At 36.9% G+C, this 16,299-nt stretch overlaps 1 protein-coding gene across 1 annotated transcript; it reads left to right on the top strand.

The window, feature by feature from the left end:
• Positions 1 to 3,322: 3,322 nt before the first annotated feature.
• Positions 3,323 to 15,052, top strand: SPIC (Spi-C transcription factor). The gene is made up of 6 exons (XM_057742879.1): positions 3,323 to 3,389; positions 5,019 to 5,044; positions 5,648 to 5,741; positions 7,578 to 7,690; positions 9,271 to 9,379; positions 14,291 to 15,052. The coding sequence occupies exons 2-6, from the start codon at positions 5,042 to 5,044 to the stop codon at positions 14,716 to 14,718; spliced, it is 747 nt and encodes a 248-aa protein (XP_057598862.1). The 5' UTR covers positions 3,323 to 3,389; positions 5,019 to 5,041; the 3' UTR covers positions 14,719 to 15,052.
• Positions 15,053 to 16,299: the final 1,247 nt, after the last annotated feature.

Below are 16,299 nucleotides of genomic sequence, written 5' to 3'. Positions count from 1 at the left end.
ACCTGTAATAACTGTAAAACACATTCTTTCAAGTGCAAGTGCAACTCTCATCAAGATAGGCCCTATCTGGGCCACAAAATGTCTCAATAAATTTCAAAGAATAATCTAGGCAAGTAATTATTAAAATGAGGGTGAGGGTTAGTTAGTTGTCTCATAATCTATGGTTCTATGAATTCTACTCAGACATAGCAAATTTCCTAGAACCTTCTTCCCAGTCTAACAATATTATTTGTTTATTAGGTTTTCAGAGATCTTACTAAGATTAAGACCCAGTTGTTGGGCTTCCTAGGTGGTGCAGTGGTTGAGAATCTGCCTGCCAATGCAGGGGACACGTGTTCAATCCCTGCTACAGGAAGATCCCACATGCCGCGGAGCAACTAAGCCCCTGTGCCACAACTACTGAGCCTGCGCTTTAGAGCCCGTGAGCCACAACTACTGAGCCCATGTGCTGCAGCTATTGAAGACCACGTGCCTAGAGCCCGTGCTCCGCAACAAGAGGAGCCACGGCAATGAGGAGCCTGCACACCACAACAAAGAGTAGCCCCCGCTCACTGCAACTAAAAAAAGAAAGCCCGTGCACAGCAAAAAAAGACCCAACACAGCCAATAAAATAAATAAATAAAAGACCCAGTTATTAAGTCCTCTATAGAATAATTATTTAAATAGAAACTGCAAAGAAAGATAAGAGCTTGAATTAAGTCTCTATTTTTTTGGGTTCTGAAGTTCTCTATTCTCAAAATGCAGTTTTCCTCCTGAAGCTTGGCACCATATGACTTAGATTCCACTACATCTGTTACTTACAATTTTCTAAAATAATATCAGTTGCCACTGAGGACAATGAACTTCTGCAAAAGAGAATCTGTTGATCAGAGATCCTCTCTGTAGAGCTCTTGTTACTCAGCTCAGTTCTAGAGTGAAGGGAAACGCTGTTGACCACCCCTAAAAAGATGCTGTGTGTCCATATTGGGTACAAATGTCTCAAGAAGCAGTACTTAGATAAGAAGGCTTTGAAAATATTTACAATATCATAGGAGTTCCTAAACTGGGTTCCATTGGCCTGACTGGGAGAGTTTGCCTGAAAATGTGCTGATGGCATTTTCCTGAGGAAAGAGCTCATCACAGCTTTCATCAGGTTCTTAACCTCTAGAATGCTAAAAGGACAGTGTATGATTTTTTTTCTTAATTTGCTGAAAGCGTTTTCATATCTTATCTTTATAAAGGACTCAAAACCACATTTCTATTTTTCATCTGTGATATAGAATTGAGTCCCCAAAACATCATGTGCTCATCGGTTTCCCTCAACTCTTTTTTAGGGTCCATTTATTTACATCTTGCAGAACAAAACTTTGGCGCACCTGTTGCGGAAAACTTTGGCTTAGAAAATTGACTTGTTTTTTCCAATCATTTCAAATACATTCGAAGCCTGTACGACTATGAGAGTCTGCCGGGCACTATGGAGACCGCCATCAGGACAGAGAACCCTAGTCCAATGGAACCTTATCCGCAGACACAGGGCTCCAGTGTGGCGGTTGGGAACACGTGCATAAAGTAATTTGGGCCCAAATCTGGACCCAGCCCAGCCCATCTCTCACTAGGAATTGAACCTCAGAAAAAAACCATGAAATGTCTCTGAGCCTCAATTTAGATTCCTCATCTGTGAAACGAAGCTAAGCAGGTAACTACTATCTTATGTGATTTTCAGATTCTTTTGAAAAGTTTTTATATTATTTTTTGGCTTGATGTGTGGATTGATCTGGACTCTCCCTCCTTCCTCTCTAACTTTGCCTCTTGGCCCCCAGACTCATCTTGCCCCAGCCCCACTGGCTTTCTTTTTTGTGCCTCGAATAAACCAAACTCATTTCCACCTAAGGCATTCGTTGCTTCTTCTGACGAGAGGTGCTTTGCTGCATTTCTGCTTTACTTTTGCTCATTTTTTCTTATTCTTGGATTTCAGCTCACACACATTCCCTCAGAATTTTTGTGACCATTCGCCATGACCATACACAATCACTGTGACCTTTCTTATTGTTTTCTCAGTACTTATGGTTAATAACAATTCTCTAGTCTGCTTTTTGAAAAAAAAACATTTTTCCTCACCAGAACTTGTTCAGGGCTGGGTCGCTGGACTCAGGACAATGTCCAGCAAAGAGCTCATTAATATATATTTGCTGACTAAATGAACCAAATGAAATAAAGTGGCACACAAAGGGCGTAGACTGGTGATGGTACAGATTAAAAACTCATCAACATTAGCGATTTGGTTTTATACACTTGTTACTTATAACATCTACATTTCAGAAGAGGGATGTATGTTTATATTTGCATAATAAAACTCAGTCAAAAAAGTAATTGGTCTAGAACAATAGTCCCATATCAAAGGTGAGCTCAGATTCCAACTATGCAAAATAGAAAATCTCTCTCCCCACCCACAAGGTTTACAAAAAATTCTTAGGTGGTTTTCCCCCTGGCTAAATGTGACATCTATTAAAATGACAGAAGGTTACATTTACTCAAGGGTGTTGCAGACCTGCCCTTCAGAGGAGAAAGTTATTTCCACCTGGAGTACACCTAAATGTTAGATTGGCCTCTGATGGACAGGTAAGATAAAATGGGTAAATGGGCAGATGGATGGGCTAGGAAGGAAATATTATAGGTGGAGGGAGTTCCCCATGATTTCCATCAGAGCCACCAAAAACCATCCCAAATAAACCTTCATGCTAAATAGGAGAACTGGACATGCTCTATAAATGCAGCAGCCTCAAGCATGTCCAATCGGATCACTACTCACAAGCTTCTGTTTTGGAGCTGTTACTGGATCTAAGTGTGGAGGGAAGACCATAGCAAGAATGAGGAGCCTCAAGTGTCCGGGCAAGGGCCTGTGCCTTTAAGATCTCTAAGTAGGGCGATCAGTGAGCTCTGATGAAGAAAGTGGTTTGAGAGGAAAGAGACCAGAGTGAAGGCTGTGAATAGTTCAGGCAAGAAAAGCAACATAGGCTCCAGAATAAGGGGAGAAATAATAAGAATAATAAAAAAAAAGAAAGATGGACAAGGGTTGTACAGGTCAGAGGTGCCCAGTGGGGCTGTGTGGGCCAGAGGAGAGGCAAATTATGCTGGGTCGGGGGGTGTTTCATGGGATTTGTTCTAATGCTTTTGGCCCATAGGATGCAAATATTCTGCGCCTCTTCAAAATAATAGCCCCTGGTGTCTACTGGCCATATCATGAAATAGAAATAATGAAGGCACTGTATCTTTTAAAAAAAATCCCCTTTTGTAGCACTTCCTTAAAAACAGCTACTTAATGCAACTCTGCCAGTGAGCTCTTGACAGTTCTGTCTTAACAATTCTGATATTAATGAAACAACTTGGTAAAGGGCTGAAGTGTCTTCCTGGTAAGTGTTTAGTTTATACTTTCCAAAATTTCTTTGTAATAACTGTTAATTTTCTTCTTTGGCCTAATGAGTGCTTCTCATTGACTGCCTGTTCTGATACTAAAAATATTAAGAAATTGAAGTGATCAATAACAGTTTTAAGCTTTTTTTTCTTCCCTTTGGGTTTGCTACTTTTAAGAGTCATGATAGTTTGGTGGGGTATTTCAATCAAAGGGAGTAGTTTCATTTAAGTATTTAACCCAAGGTGCAACACTCACCTGAGTATGTATTTGCTTCGGTGCTTATGAGTCGAAGCATAATTAACTGAAAGTTATTGACATGGCCTTTTAAAAATACATATACTGATGATATCCATTTTGGACCATAGCTCAAATTGTGAATTATGGATTTTGCTAAATGTTTCAACATCTTCGGCACTGGGAAGCTCTATTTTTTTTCCAGCTTGATTGAGATGTAATTGACAAACGACGCTGTGTAAATTTAAGGTGTACAGCGTGATGATTTGACACCCTTATACGCTGGGAAAGTATTACCACAGTAACATGAGTTAACACATTCATTACCTCCCATAGTTACCTTTTTTTTATGATTTTTCTTCTCATATTCTCTTTTAAATGACATGGTGATTTCAAAGAGCAGAATAGAATTTTGATGTTTGAGGTATTGATACGGTATGGATATGTATAATAATAGTATTAGATTATCTCATATTATACAGTGTTAAATATTAAACAGAAAGCTCATTGTGTTTGCAGGATAAATGCTAAAAACTTGTATAAACAGACTTGCTTGGTGGGCTAAATCAAAAGTGATGTGGACACACCACCCACTCTTTTCTTGTTATGTGGATTTGTTTGTTTTGTGTTTTTATGGAACATAAAGTTTAAAAACATTTAATGTGGGTCAGTATGATAATTGTTTATTTAAAACAAAATCTAAATTACAGAAATAAGAAAGCAGATAACGTAAAATTATAGACCAGAGTTCTTAACCTAGGAGTTTAGAAAGTCCATGGATGGGTTTCCTGGAGTACATTTTATTTGTAATGTAAACTCACACTTCATGAGAGAAAAAGCATATCTTTCACCAGATTCTCAGAAGTCTATATGACACCAGAAAGTTAAAAAAAAAAAAAAAAATCACTGTTAATAAATGGAGAGCCATGCTAAGGTAAAAAAGATTTTGATTTCTAGAACTTTTTAATACTTTAATACTTAAAAGAATTTTGAGATACTTGAAATACTTAAATATACTCAAATTATTTCTATATTTTTATATGTTAAGTAGTTTACATGATTAAATCTAGCTATTTTATTTTTTAATCTTTTTTTAAATTGGAGTATAGTTAATTTACAATGTGGTGTTAGTTTCAAGTGTGTAGCAAAGCAATTCAGTTATGTATATTTAGCTATTTTAACATTTAAGAAGTTGTGTAATGATAGAAAAGCAAAAATAAATCTTTTTAAGAAATTTTTGTAGAAAGAAAATGTGTACTCATCAAAGAGAAGTCAGACGGTACTTTCGGTTTATATAAGGTACATTCAGAAAATATTTTAAGTAAAGTTTTAATTCAGAGGTAAATTAAACACAAACACTATTTAATTTTGTTTAAATATTAATCTTTTTCAGAATTGTCAATTTATTAATAAAGTATGGTAAGTTGTCATTTAAAAATCTTCTTTTACTCTTCCTCCATTTTGAAAATAAAATAATATGGATTCACTTAATAAGGGTACGAGACACTTGCAAAACAGTTCAATTTTAGGTCTTGGAGACATACTTTTGAAATTAAGAACATTTCATTTTTAGATAATGCTTCAGATTCTGTTTGATTAAAGATATTTCCTTGATCCCTTTTTCCAAATCAGTCTCCTGCTATATAACCCCTTGCTAAAAATTTATAAAGCATTAAATACCATGCTATAGAATGAGCACTGACCTCTAAATAATATATTACGGAGCAATGAATCTCAACCCGGGTTAATGTTGTCCCCCAGCGTATATTTGGCTACTTCTGAGACACTTTCTGGTTGTCACTGTGGAGAAGCAAAAACTGTGGGAGTGCTACTGGCATTTAGCGGGTAGAGACCAGGGATGCTCTTTAGCACCCTGCAGTGCACAGGACAACCCCCTACAACAGAGACTTAGTCAGCCTAAAATGTCAGTAGTGCTGTGGTTGAGAAACCCTCCTTTATATCAGGAAGATTAAGTTCAATTGGTAATTTCCTAACTCCAGAGTTCTGCCATTGTTCTAACAGGCTTGTGTTGAACAAGACAAGCTGGGTCAAGCATTTGAAGATGCTTTTGAAGTATTGAGGCAACATTCCACTGGAGATCTTCAGTACTCCTCAGGTAAAGATGTCAGTCCCCTTCTGCTGGGACATCAAATGGCTTTTTGGTCACATACATACATATGTGAGAATAATGACCTGAACAGAAAAGACCATTTTTACTCAATGCATCTAGTATTAATTCCAAAGGCAGAAAGCAACCAGGGTTATCTATCTTAAAGAATTTTTTTTTAGGTTTAGTATTTTATATTTTATTTTATTATTACTGAAGCATGATTGGTTTATAATATTATGTTAGTTTCAGGTATACAGCATAGTGATTCAGTATTTTTGCAGATTATACTGGGTTATAAGTTATTACAAGATAATGGTTATAATTCCCAGTGCTATATACATCTTTGTTACTTATCTACTTTATACATTGTAGTTTGTATTTGTTTATCCCAGGCTGCTAAATTGTCCCTCCCTACTTCCCTCTCCCCTTCTGTAGCCACAAGTTTGTTTTCTATATCTGAGAGCCTGTTTCTATTTTGTTGTATTATTTTTTAGATTCCACATATAAGTGATATCATATAGCACTGTCTTTCTCTGTCTGACTTATTTCACTAAGCATAACGTACTCTAGGTACATCCATGTTGCCACAAATTGCAGATTTTCATCCTTTTTTAATGGCTGAGTAACATTCCATTGTATGTATATACCACATCTTTATCCATTTGTCTATTGATGGGCACTTGGGTTGCTTCCATGTCTTGGCTATTGTAAGTACTGCTGCTATGAACATTGGAATGCATGTATCTTTTTGAATGAGAGTTTTCGTTTTCTTCAGATATATATCCAGGAGTGGAACTGCTGAATCATATGCTAGTTGTTTTTTTGAGGACCTTCCATACTGTTTTCCATTGTGGCTGTAACCATTTACATATCCACTGACAGTGTGCAAGGGTTCCCTTTTCTCCACATCCTCTCCACCATTTATTATTATTTGTAGACTTTTTAATGATAGCCACTTTGACCTGTGTGAGGTGATATCTTGTTGTTTTGATCTGCATTTCTTTAGTAATTAGCAATGTTGAGAATCTTTTCATGTGCCTATTAGCCATCTGTATGTCTTCTTTGGAAAAACATCTGTTCAGGTCTTCTGCCCATTTTTTGATTGGATTGTTCATTTTTTTGATACTGAGTTGTATGAGCTCTTTATATACATATTTTTTAAATTAATTAATTAATTTTTTTGGCTGCGTTGGGTCTTCATTGCTGTGTGCGAGCTTTTTTTTCTCTCTAGTTGTGGGAAACGGGGCTACTTTTCGTTGTGGTGCACAGGCTTCTCGTTGTGGTGGCTTCTCATGTTGCAGAGCACGGGCTCTAGGAACATGGGCTTACAGTAGTTGAGGAGCATGGGCTCAGTAGTTGTGGCTTGCGGGCTCTAGAGTGCAGGCTCAGCAGTTGTGGCGCACAGGCTTAGTTGCTCTGTGGCATGTGGGACCTTCCTGGATCAGGGATCAAACCCACGTCCCCTGCATTGGCAGGCAGATTCTTAACCATTGGGCCACCAGGGAAGTCCTATATTTTGGATATTAACTCTTTGTGAGTCACATCATTTGCAAATATTTTCTCCCATTCTACAGGTTGTCTTTGTTTTATCGACGGTTTCCTTTGCTGTGCAAAAGCTTTTAAGTTTAATTAGATCCCATTTGTTTATTTTTGCTTTTATTTCTTTTGTGTCAGAGACAGATCTGCCTATGTTCTCTATCCTAAATAAATTTAACGTCTCACATATAAGAGTAATCACATGTATAAGCATATAAGCATATATAAGCATACACACACACACACACACACACAGACACACACAAACTTTGACTTTGTCATTTTCTTTCTCTGTTTTTAAATTAGATTACAAAAATTACCTGGCTTTCATCAACCACCGATCTCATGTCAGAGGAAATTCCAACAGCTATGGTGTGCTGCCCACAGAGGAACCAGTCTATAATTGGAGAACAGTAATAGTGAGTACCTTTACCAGGAGATCATCATCCCTCAGTAACAGGCAAATTTCCTATTTGCACCAGCCTCCCCCTTGGCGTCTGCTAGCTAAAACCAGCTTAAAGACAGCACTGACTGGGAAAATGCTCGCTCACAGCCACCTGGGGTGTGACTTTGACGGGCAACGTGGAGGATCATCAATGCTGTCAAGAAGGAAACTGCCCTTTTTCATTGCTCTTCCTCTGACTTCAGATGGGTTTGCATGATTTCTATAAAGAGGAGGTATTCTTAGGGTTCTCACGTCAAGGCTTCTCCTCAGTCAGTCTGGAAAATTGCAGGAAAGTTATGGTTCTCCTGAGACGTCCCTTGCATTGACTTTACCTACTCTATTAATCTTGTATTCACCTGCTCTGTTTCCCCTCCCAAGCTCTGAACGAGCTATGTGTATTGGACCAATTCATTTCTATTTTAGAAGCCTCCTGCAAACGGAAGTATTCTCACCATCTTTCTCTTCTTCCATGTGTTCTTTTGCATTTTCTTTCTTTATTATTAGTATTACTATTATTAATTTTTCTTTTTTTTTTTTGGGCCATGTCGCGGCATGTGGGATCTTAGTTCCCCGACCAGGGACGGAACCCGTGCCCCCTGTGGTGGAAGCACGGAGTTCTGACCACTTGTCTGCCAGGGAATTCCCTGCATTGTTTTCTTGATGTATCCATTTTATCAAGCAGTCTTAATGTGTTAGAGCGTAAATATAAAATGGTTTTTATTTTTTTTCAGTTATTACTTTCAACCACGCTATGTCAAATGTCCTTTTTCTGTCCCTGTCAATGGTACTGTCAGGGCCTCTCCAACAAGACATTTCTTTAGAGAGGGAGTTTTGGTTTTATCTTAACCTCTCTCACCTCCCCTTAAGGTTGCCAAGTAAAATATAGGATGCCTAATATTTTTATTTGCTAGATCTGGCAACCCTGCTTCCATTTCAGCATCCACCCCCAGCATACGCTGCATAGTCTCTAGTGGTGGGGACACCTTGCCTGCTGGGCAGCCCTCCTGTGTAGGGACGGCTCAAGTCCAGCCTCTTCCGCGGTGTCTAGTTAATCCATGGAGGCCCACATCTCCTCGTCATACATAGTGGTAGGAACTCAGGCTGCTTCTTCCTGCCTCCTCTCTTGGCTCTGCCTTCCCTCAGCTGCCATCTTTCTCCTCTCATCTCCTCTTGCCCAGATGGGCATCCAGTTCGGGAACGGAAACTCATCTTCCCTTTTGGCTAGCACCTCAGTTTCTACGAATGATTCTTTTGGATCTTTCTCTCTGGGCATTTTTAGGGGGAAGGAGGGAAGCAATCTACTCTTCTTTTTCATAGGAAAGGGAGGATACAGAATGCTTCACAAAGCCCCAGGTTTGTGAAGCATTCTGTCCCTTGGCTTTCTCCATATATGGGTTTGATGCTAGCTCTGCCCTGGGAGATAGCAGTTGAAGGTGGTGCTTTTCAGAATTTGAGAAATGCTGAACACTTTTTGCCCTCAGCTTTTGACTTCGGCCACCAATTGGGGGCCACGTGGAAAGTTCCACTTAACATCCTGATACATTATTTATATAGAACAGTGCTGCGGACCTCTATCTTGAAGGAAATATTCATCCATCTCTGCAGAGCATCCCTGAAAACCAGCTGGTACAGCCTACTCTTCTCCAGGAAAAGGGAGGAAAAGGTATGTGGATCCATTACTCCTTGCATAGGAAAAACAACCAAATTTTCATCAAAGCAGCTTGAAGGGGGTTTCATATCTGAGTTTGGAATTGATTTGCAAAATATTCTTTTTCACAATTGAGAATAATTTAACTCTGACAGACAAACTACTCCAAGCTGTTTATCTTGGCTGAGCTTTCCTATAGCTTCATAGCGATATTGTAAATGTGCAAAGTGTCACTTCGCTCAAATAAATCTGTATTCAAGAATAAGGTATAAGACATGGAGAACAAACTAGTGGTTACCAGTGAGGGGAGGGACCATATAGGAGTAGGGGGTTAAAAGGTATTATGTATAAAGTAAGCTACAAGGATATATTCTACAGCACAGAGGATATAGCCACTATTTTATAATAGCTTTAAATGGCATGTAACTTTTAAAAACTGCGAATCATTATATTGTAAACCTGTAACATATAATATTGTACATCAATTACACATCAATAAAAAAGAATAAGGTGTATAAATTTTAGGTATAGAAGGGGGAACTTTTCCATAAATTGCTTTAGCAATCTTATTCCAGTTGTAAAGCCCTCAGGAGGGAAGTCATCTCTATTAAGTTTTCCACAAAAAACACTTTCCACAATAACTTTATTTCATACATTTGAAATCCTGATTTCATAATTAAAGATGATCTCATCTAACAGGTAGGCAAAAGTGTTAAAGTGGGATAATAGCTTCTGTTGGCTAAGATGTGGGCCATACACATTCAGGTGCATTATTAAAGAGAGTAAAAATTGTTACAAAGTTTTGTAAAGCAATTTAGCAGTACCTACCAAACTTTTAAGTGTTCATGTCTTTTGACTCTTAGTGACTATATAACTCAGTGGTTGAGTGTGAACTCTGGTTTAATTATGTGAGCCTGGCCAAATCATTTAACTTTCTGTATCACAGTTTCCTTAATCAAAACAAACAAACAAATAATAATAATTGTACAGATGTTGTAAGATTGCTATAAAAATTAAGTGAGAAAACCCATGTAAAGCATTATGCTCGTAGTCTGGCTATGGATGTTTGCCAGAATAACTTAGATGCACGTGTGTCCATATATATGTATTAGGACATACAATGTCCCAATGTTGTTTGTGACAGTAAAAAAACGGGAACTTACCTACCATATACAGAGACATGTAAGATGCATCCCAGTTTTATAGTGCAATTAAAAAAATGATACCTTATCATAGCTACTTAAAATTATTTTGTTTTTTAAATTTTTATTTATTTTATTTTTTTAAAGTTGAGGCATAGTTGATTTATAATATTAGTTTCAGGTTTACAACGCAGTGATTCAAAATTTTTATAGCTTATAGTGCAATTACAGTTATTGTAAAATATTGGCTATATTTCCTGTGCTGCATAATATATCCTTGTAACTGATTTATTTTATACACAGTAGTTTGCGTCTCTTAATTCTCTACCCCTGTCTTGCTCTTCTCCCTTTCCCTCTCCCCACTGGGAACCACTAGTTTGTTCTCTCTATCTGTGAGTCTGTTTCTGTTTTGTTATATTCGTTTGTTTATTTTTTATTTTTTGTTTATTTTTTAGATTCCACATATAAGTGCTAACTTACAGTATTTGTCTCTCTCTGACTTATTTCACTTAGCATAATACCCTCTAGGCCCATCCACTTTGTTGCAAGTGGCAAAATTTTATTCTTTTTTTTTTTTCAGTGGATGAGTCCATCCTATGTTTATATACATCGTTACCCATTTATCTGTTTAGGGACTCTTAGGTTGTGTCCATATCTTGCCTATTATAAATAAAGCTGCTCTGAACATTGGAAAGCATGTAACTTTTCAAATTAGTGTTTTCATTTTCTTTGGATATATACAGAGGAGTGGAATTGCTGGGTCATATGGTAGTTCTTTTTTTTTCTTTCTTGGCTGTGCCATGCGGCATGTGGGATCTTAGTTCCCCGAGAAGGGATCAAACCCGCGGCCCCTATATTGGAGTGCAGTCTTAACCACTGGACCACCAGGGAAGTCTCTGATAATTTTATTTTTAGTTTTTTGAGGAATCTCCACACTGTTTTCCACAGTGGCTCTACCAATTTACATTTCTACCAACAGCGTACAAGGGCTCCTTTTGCTCCACATCCTTGCCAATACTTGTGTTATTTGTGGTCTTTTTTTTTTTTTTTTTTTTAATGATAGCCATTCTGACAGGTGTTAGGTGATATCTCATTGTGGTTTTGATTTGCATATCTCTAATCATTAGTGATGTTGAGCATAAAAAGATTTGCATGTCCCTGTTGGCCATCTGTATGTCTTTGGGAAAATGTTTATTCAGGTTGTCTGCCCATTTTTTAATTGGGTTGTTTATTTTTGGAAATTGAGTTACGTGAGCTATTTACATATTTTTTGATATTAACCATTTATTGGTCATATCATTTGCAAATATTTTCTCCCATTCAGCAGGTTGCCTTTTTGTTTTGTTGATGGTTTCCTTTGCTGTGCAAAAGCTTTTAAGTTTAATTAGGTCCCATTTGTTTATTTTTGCTCTTGTTTCCTTTGCCTTAGGAGACAGATCAAAAAAAAAAATATTGCTACAATTTCTGTCAAAGAGCATTCTGCCTATGTTTTCTTCTAGGAGTTTTATGTCTCTGGTCTTACATTTAGGTCTTTAGTCCATTTTGAGTTTATTTTTGTAAATTTGTGAAAAAATCTTCTAATTTCATTCTTTTATATGTAGGTGTCCATACTTAAAATTACTTTAAAGGAATATTTTTTGAGATAGCTAATTTTGTTCCTATAAAGCAGTATACTGTATCCTAGAATTATAGAAGTTTAACTGTGTAGTAATATTCTAATCCAGGAAGGAATAATGTATAAAATCACGTAAGTAAAGTAAATCTACTGATTATTACTATTGAATATTGAATAATGGTATTAATTTAATATGAGAACCATAATGCTTCTGCCTGTGTCACCTATTGTTTTTTTAAGCAAACAAACCAACTAACTCCTAAATCCATGGTGCGAAGTCTGTATCTTTTCACTGATGTTTTGGGCTGTGGATATTTGCTATTAGGGAATGTATCATTTACCATTTCCTGTTTTTAGAGCTTAGTCTTCCACCTGAAATAGTGACACATTTGAAACGATGAAGTTTCAGAACACTTCATGAATTCATTATTGGGAAAAAAATAGCGCATGCATAAAAATAGAACATACATAGTTATTAAAGGACAAAAAGGCATACTTTAAGCATTGAAACGGAAAGCTCTAAATACATTTTGGGTTTTGTTTTAATCCTTTTTAATTCCATAATTCAAAAGTAATAATGCTCATTATTAAAAATTCAGATGATTCAGAAGTATGTAAAGTATAAGTGAAAAAGTGTTCTTTCTTCCCATGTTATGCCCCAGAAGTAACCATTGTCAACAGTTTTAGTATTTCCTCTCTCTATAGCTAATCTCTATATTGTTCTATGATTTATTTAAGATATATTATTCACTGGGAAAAGTACAAAATACTTGTGATACCATTTCTAATTTTTAAAGGATATGCATATGTTTACATATGCAAAACATAAATTATTTTCTAGGGATATGTAAGATAGATTGAAGTTTTTACTTTCCGTTTGTGCTTCTGTTTGAATTTTTTATCATGTAGTACTTTTACTTTCAAAAGTAAAAACTTAAACATCTTTTTTTCAAAATTGAAAAACAAACTTTAAAAGATGAGGATCCATTATAATTGATTTGACCACTGGGTGAGAGCCAGAGAGCTTGTTTAAGGCTGTGACTTTAATTCATGATGTGCTTTTTGGTAAGTCCCTTTCATTTCTCAGTTCATAAACTCAAGATAATATAATGCAAAAGATAATCTTTGTAAAAACCTTTGAGGTTTTTGGATGAATGATGACGGATGCATGAGTATTACACCCCAGAGACTGTTTAGAGCAGTTTGGGAATCCACTATTCTACTTTCTCAAGGGGCAAATGGAATTTGGCCGTGGAGCTTATAGCTACTGATAGATCTGGTGGGACATGGTATTTATAGGCCAATTCAGAAGCCACAAAATGGGTTGTTGCCTTTGTTCTCCAATCCACCAAACATGCAAAAACCACATAACAAGTCTTCCCAAAGTGTCCTTTTCAGTCATTCTGAAATATGAAGTGCTGTTTTCCTAAAAAAGATGAAAACTTCTGGCAGTACCATTTTCTTCCACAGCAATGAAAAATATTACAATGCTCATTGTCACTGCTCATTAATAATGTCAGGATGTCATGAAGATATGCTGGAATTTCGACTCTGGGTTTTTTTCTATTCTTTATTTTTTCAAGTAGTTATGCAGAACTAGAGTTAGCATTTTCACGTAAGTCTGTTACTGGTTTCACTTGTATTTGCACACTGTTTTACATTTTACAAAATACATTCACCTTCATTACCTTATTTGACTTATTTGCATAAAGCCCCTTCAAATGAGTTGCCTTTTGGAAATGGCTTTTGAGACGTCTCTTTAAAACTGCTAAACTTTGCGGTACATTTTGCTCAGTCTTGTTGTTCTGTAGACAATTTAACCCATGACGTAAAACTAGAAGTCAAGATTGAACTGTGATGAAAGACCACATGACAAATGGGAGACTCGGGTAGAGAGGTGCCATGCTTCCCTTTTCCAGTGAAGGACAGTACAAAATTTTGGACAACTTCCCTAACAAAGAAAGGTTCAGTTGAAACTGCAATAGGCCAAATAGACCCTTGATTTTCAAGTCCCATAAAATGATACCATAAATGCATTCTAAGGGGTGAGTAGGAGGAAAACCGGTCCCAATGCAACTTTGAATTCTGTATCCACTCAACAAACCCTTCCTGAGAATGTTCTTTGTGTAGAGCCATGGTGAAGTATGACATTGTTTTCCTCTATTTTAGGCAGGAAGAAGCTCCGACTGTTTGAATACCTTCACGAGTCCCTGTGTAATCCCGAGATGGCATCTTGTATTCAGTGGATAGATCAAACCAAAGGCATCTTTCAGTTTGTATCAAAAAACAAAGAAAAACTTGCCCAACTTTGGGGGAAAAGAAAAGGCAACCGGAAGACCATGACTTACCAGAAAATGGCCAGAGCACTGAGGAATTATGGAAGAACTGGAGAAATCATCAAAATCCGGAGAAAGTTAACTTACCAGTTCAGTGAGGCCATCCTCCAAAGACTATCTCCGTCTTATTTCTTGGAAAAAGATATCTTCTACTCACAGTATGTTCAACCTGATCAAGGATATCTCAGTTTAAATAACTGGAATGCAAATTATAATTATACATACGCCAGTTACCATGAGCTAAGCCACCCTGATTGCTAAGTATACTCTTACATTTTATAATTTTCTGGCATCAGAATTCCCTACAATTTTTAGGATTTTTCTCTGAAAGCAAATACTGAAAAACAAAACAAAACAAAACACCCCAAACTTCATTATTGCTATCTTTTATGAAGTAGCATGTTGTCTAGACTAACTTGGTGAGAAATTTTGCCAGTGAACAACTTTAAAATGATCAAGTCCCATTTGAAAGTATAGACTAAATGTCCTTCCTCTTCCTATTGTCTATGTAATACTTCCTTCTAGATTAATAATGCCAGCGGAGATGACTTGATTTACATGTTGACTTAAACATTATTTTTCTGTCATACACTCAAGCCAAAAAAAATCACTGTGATGTAGATCCAAGAGCTTTAGCAACAAAACAGAAAGTAATTGCCTGTGATAGTGTTCCTGCTACATTGCATTCATGGCTTTAGAAATTTCAGTGTCTAAAACTAGAACTATCATACGATCCAGGAATTCCACTCCTGGGTATATATTCAAAGAAAATGAAAACACTAATTTGGAAAAGATGTATGCACCGCATTGTTCACAGCAGCATTTTTTTTTTTTTTTTTTTTTTTTTTGCCACACCGTGCAGCTTGCAAGATCTCAATTCCCCAACCAGGGATTGAACCTGGGCCTCTGCAGTAAAAGCGCTGAATCCTAACCACTACACTGCCAGGGAACTCCCATAGCGACATTATTTATAATAGCCAAGTTATGGAAGCAGCCTAAGTGTCCACCAACAGATGAATGGATAAAGATGTGGTATATATACACAGTGGAATACTACTCAGCCTTAAAAAAAAAAAGAGTAAAATTTTGCCATTTGCAACAACATGGATGGGCCTGGAGGGTATTAAGCTTAGTGAACTAAGTCGGGCAGAGAAAGACAAATACTGTATGTTATCATTTACAGGTGGAATCTAAAAATTGAAACAAATGAATATAACAGAATTGAAACAGACTTAAAGGTATAGAGAACAAACTAGTTACCAGTGGGGGGAGGGAATGGGGGAGGGGGAAAGAGGGGTAGAAGATTAAGAGGTACAGACTACTATGTATAAAATAAATGAGATACAAAGATGTAATGTACAACACAGAGAATATAGCCAATATTTTATAATAGCTTTGAATAGAGTATAATCTAGAAAAATATTGAATCACTATGTAGTGCACCTGAAACTAATATAATATTGTACATCTGAAACTAATATAATATTGTAAATCAACTATATTTCTATAAAATAAATAAATGAAAAGTAAAAACTTTAGTGGCTATTCTGAATCTATATTTTCTCGGCACTTCAGACCTCATGGTCTGTAACCCTGCAGTGCTAAAGGAGTGATGGGTTAAGGAAAATGCCACCTACAAGTTCCAAAGCTTCCACTTCCCACAAATCATTTCCTTGCATTTCTCTCTTGCTTCGGGTAGAGCCAGGAACTCCTGCCACTCAGCCACAGGGAGGTGCTCTTGCACCGTTATTTCTCTGGCCCAACTTTGGGCCATGATCTCTTCTTTCCTCGAACTAGCCCCGCTAAACCAGATTAGAACAGTTGCAGAAGTAAAAGAAAGAA

The sequence above is a fragment of the Hippopotamus amphibius genome, chromosome 7 (assembly GCF_030028045.1).
Source record: "Hippopotamus amphibius kiboko isolate mHipAmp2 chromosome 7, mHipAmp2.hap2, whole genome shotgun sequence".
Taxonomy (NCBI): domain Eukaryota; kingdom Metazoa; phylum Chordata; class Mammalia; order Artiodactyla; family Hippopotamidae; genus Hippopotamus; species Hippopotamus amphibius.
Note: the sequence above shows the minus strand (reverse complement) of the source record. Positions and strands in the feature narration are given on the sequence as shown.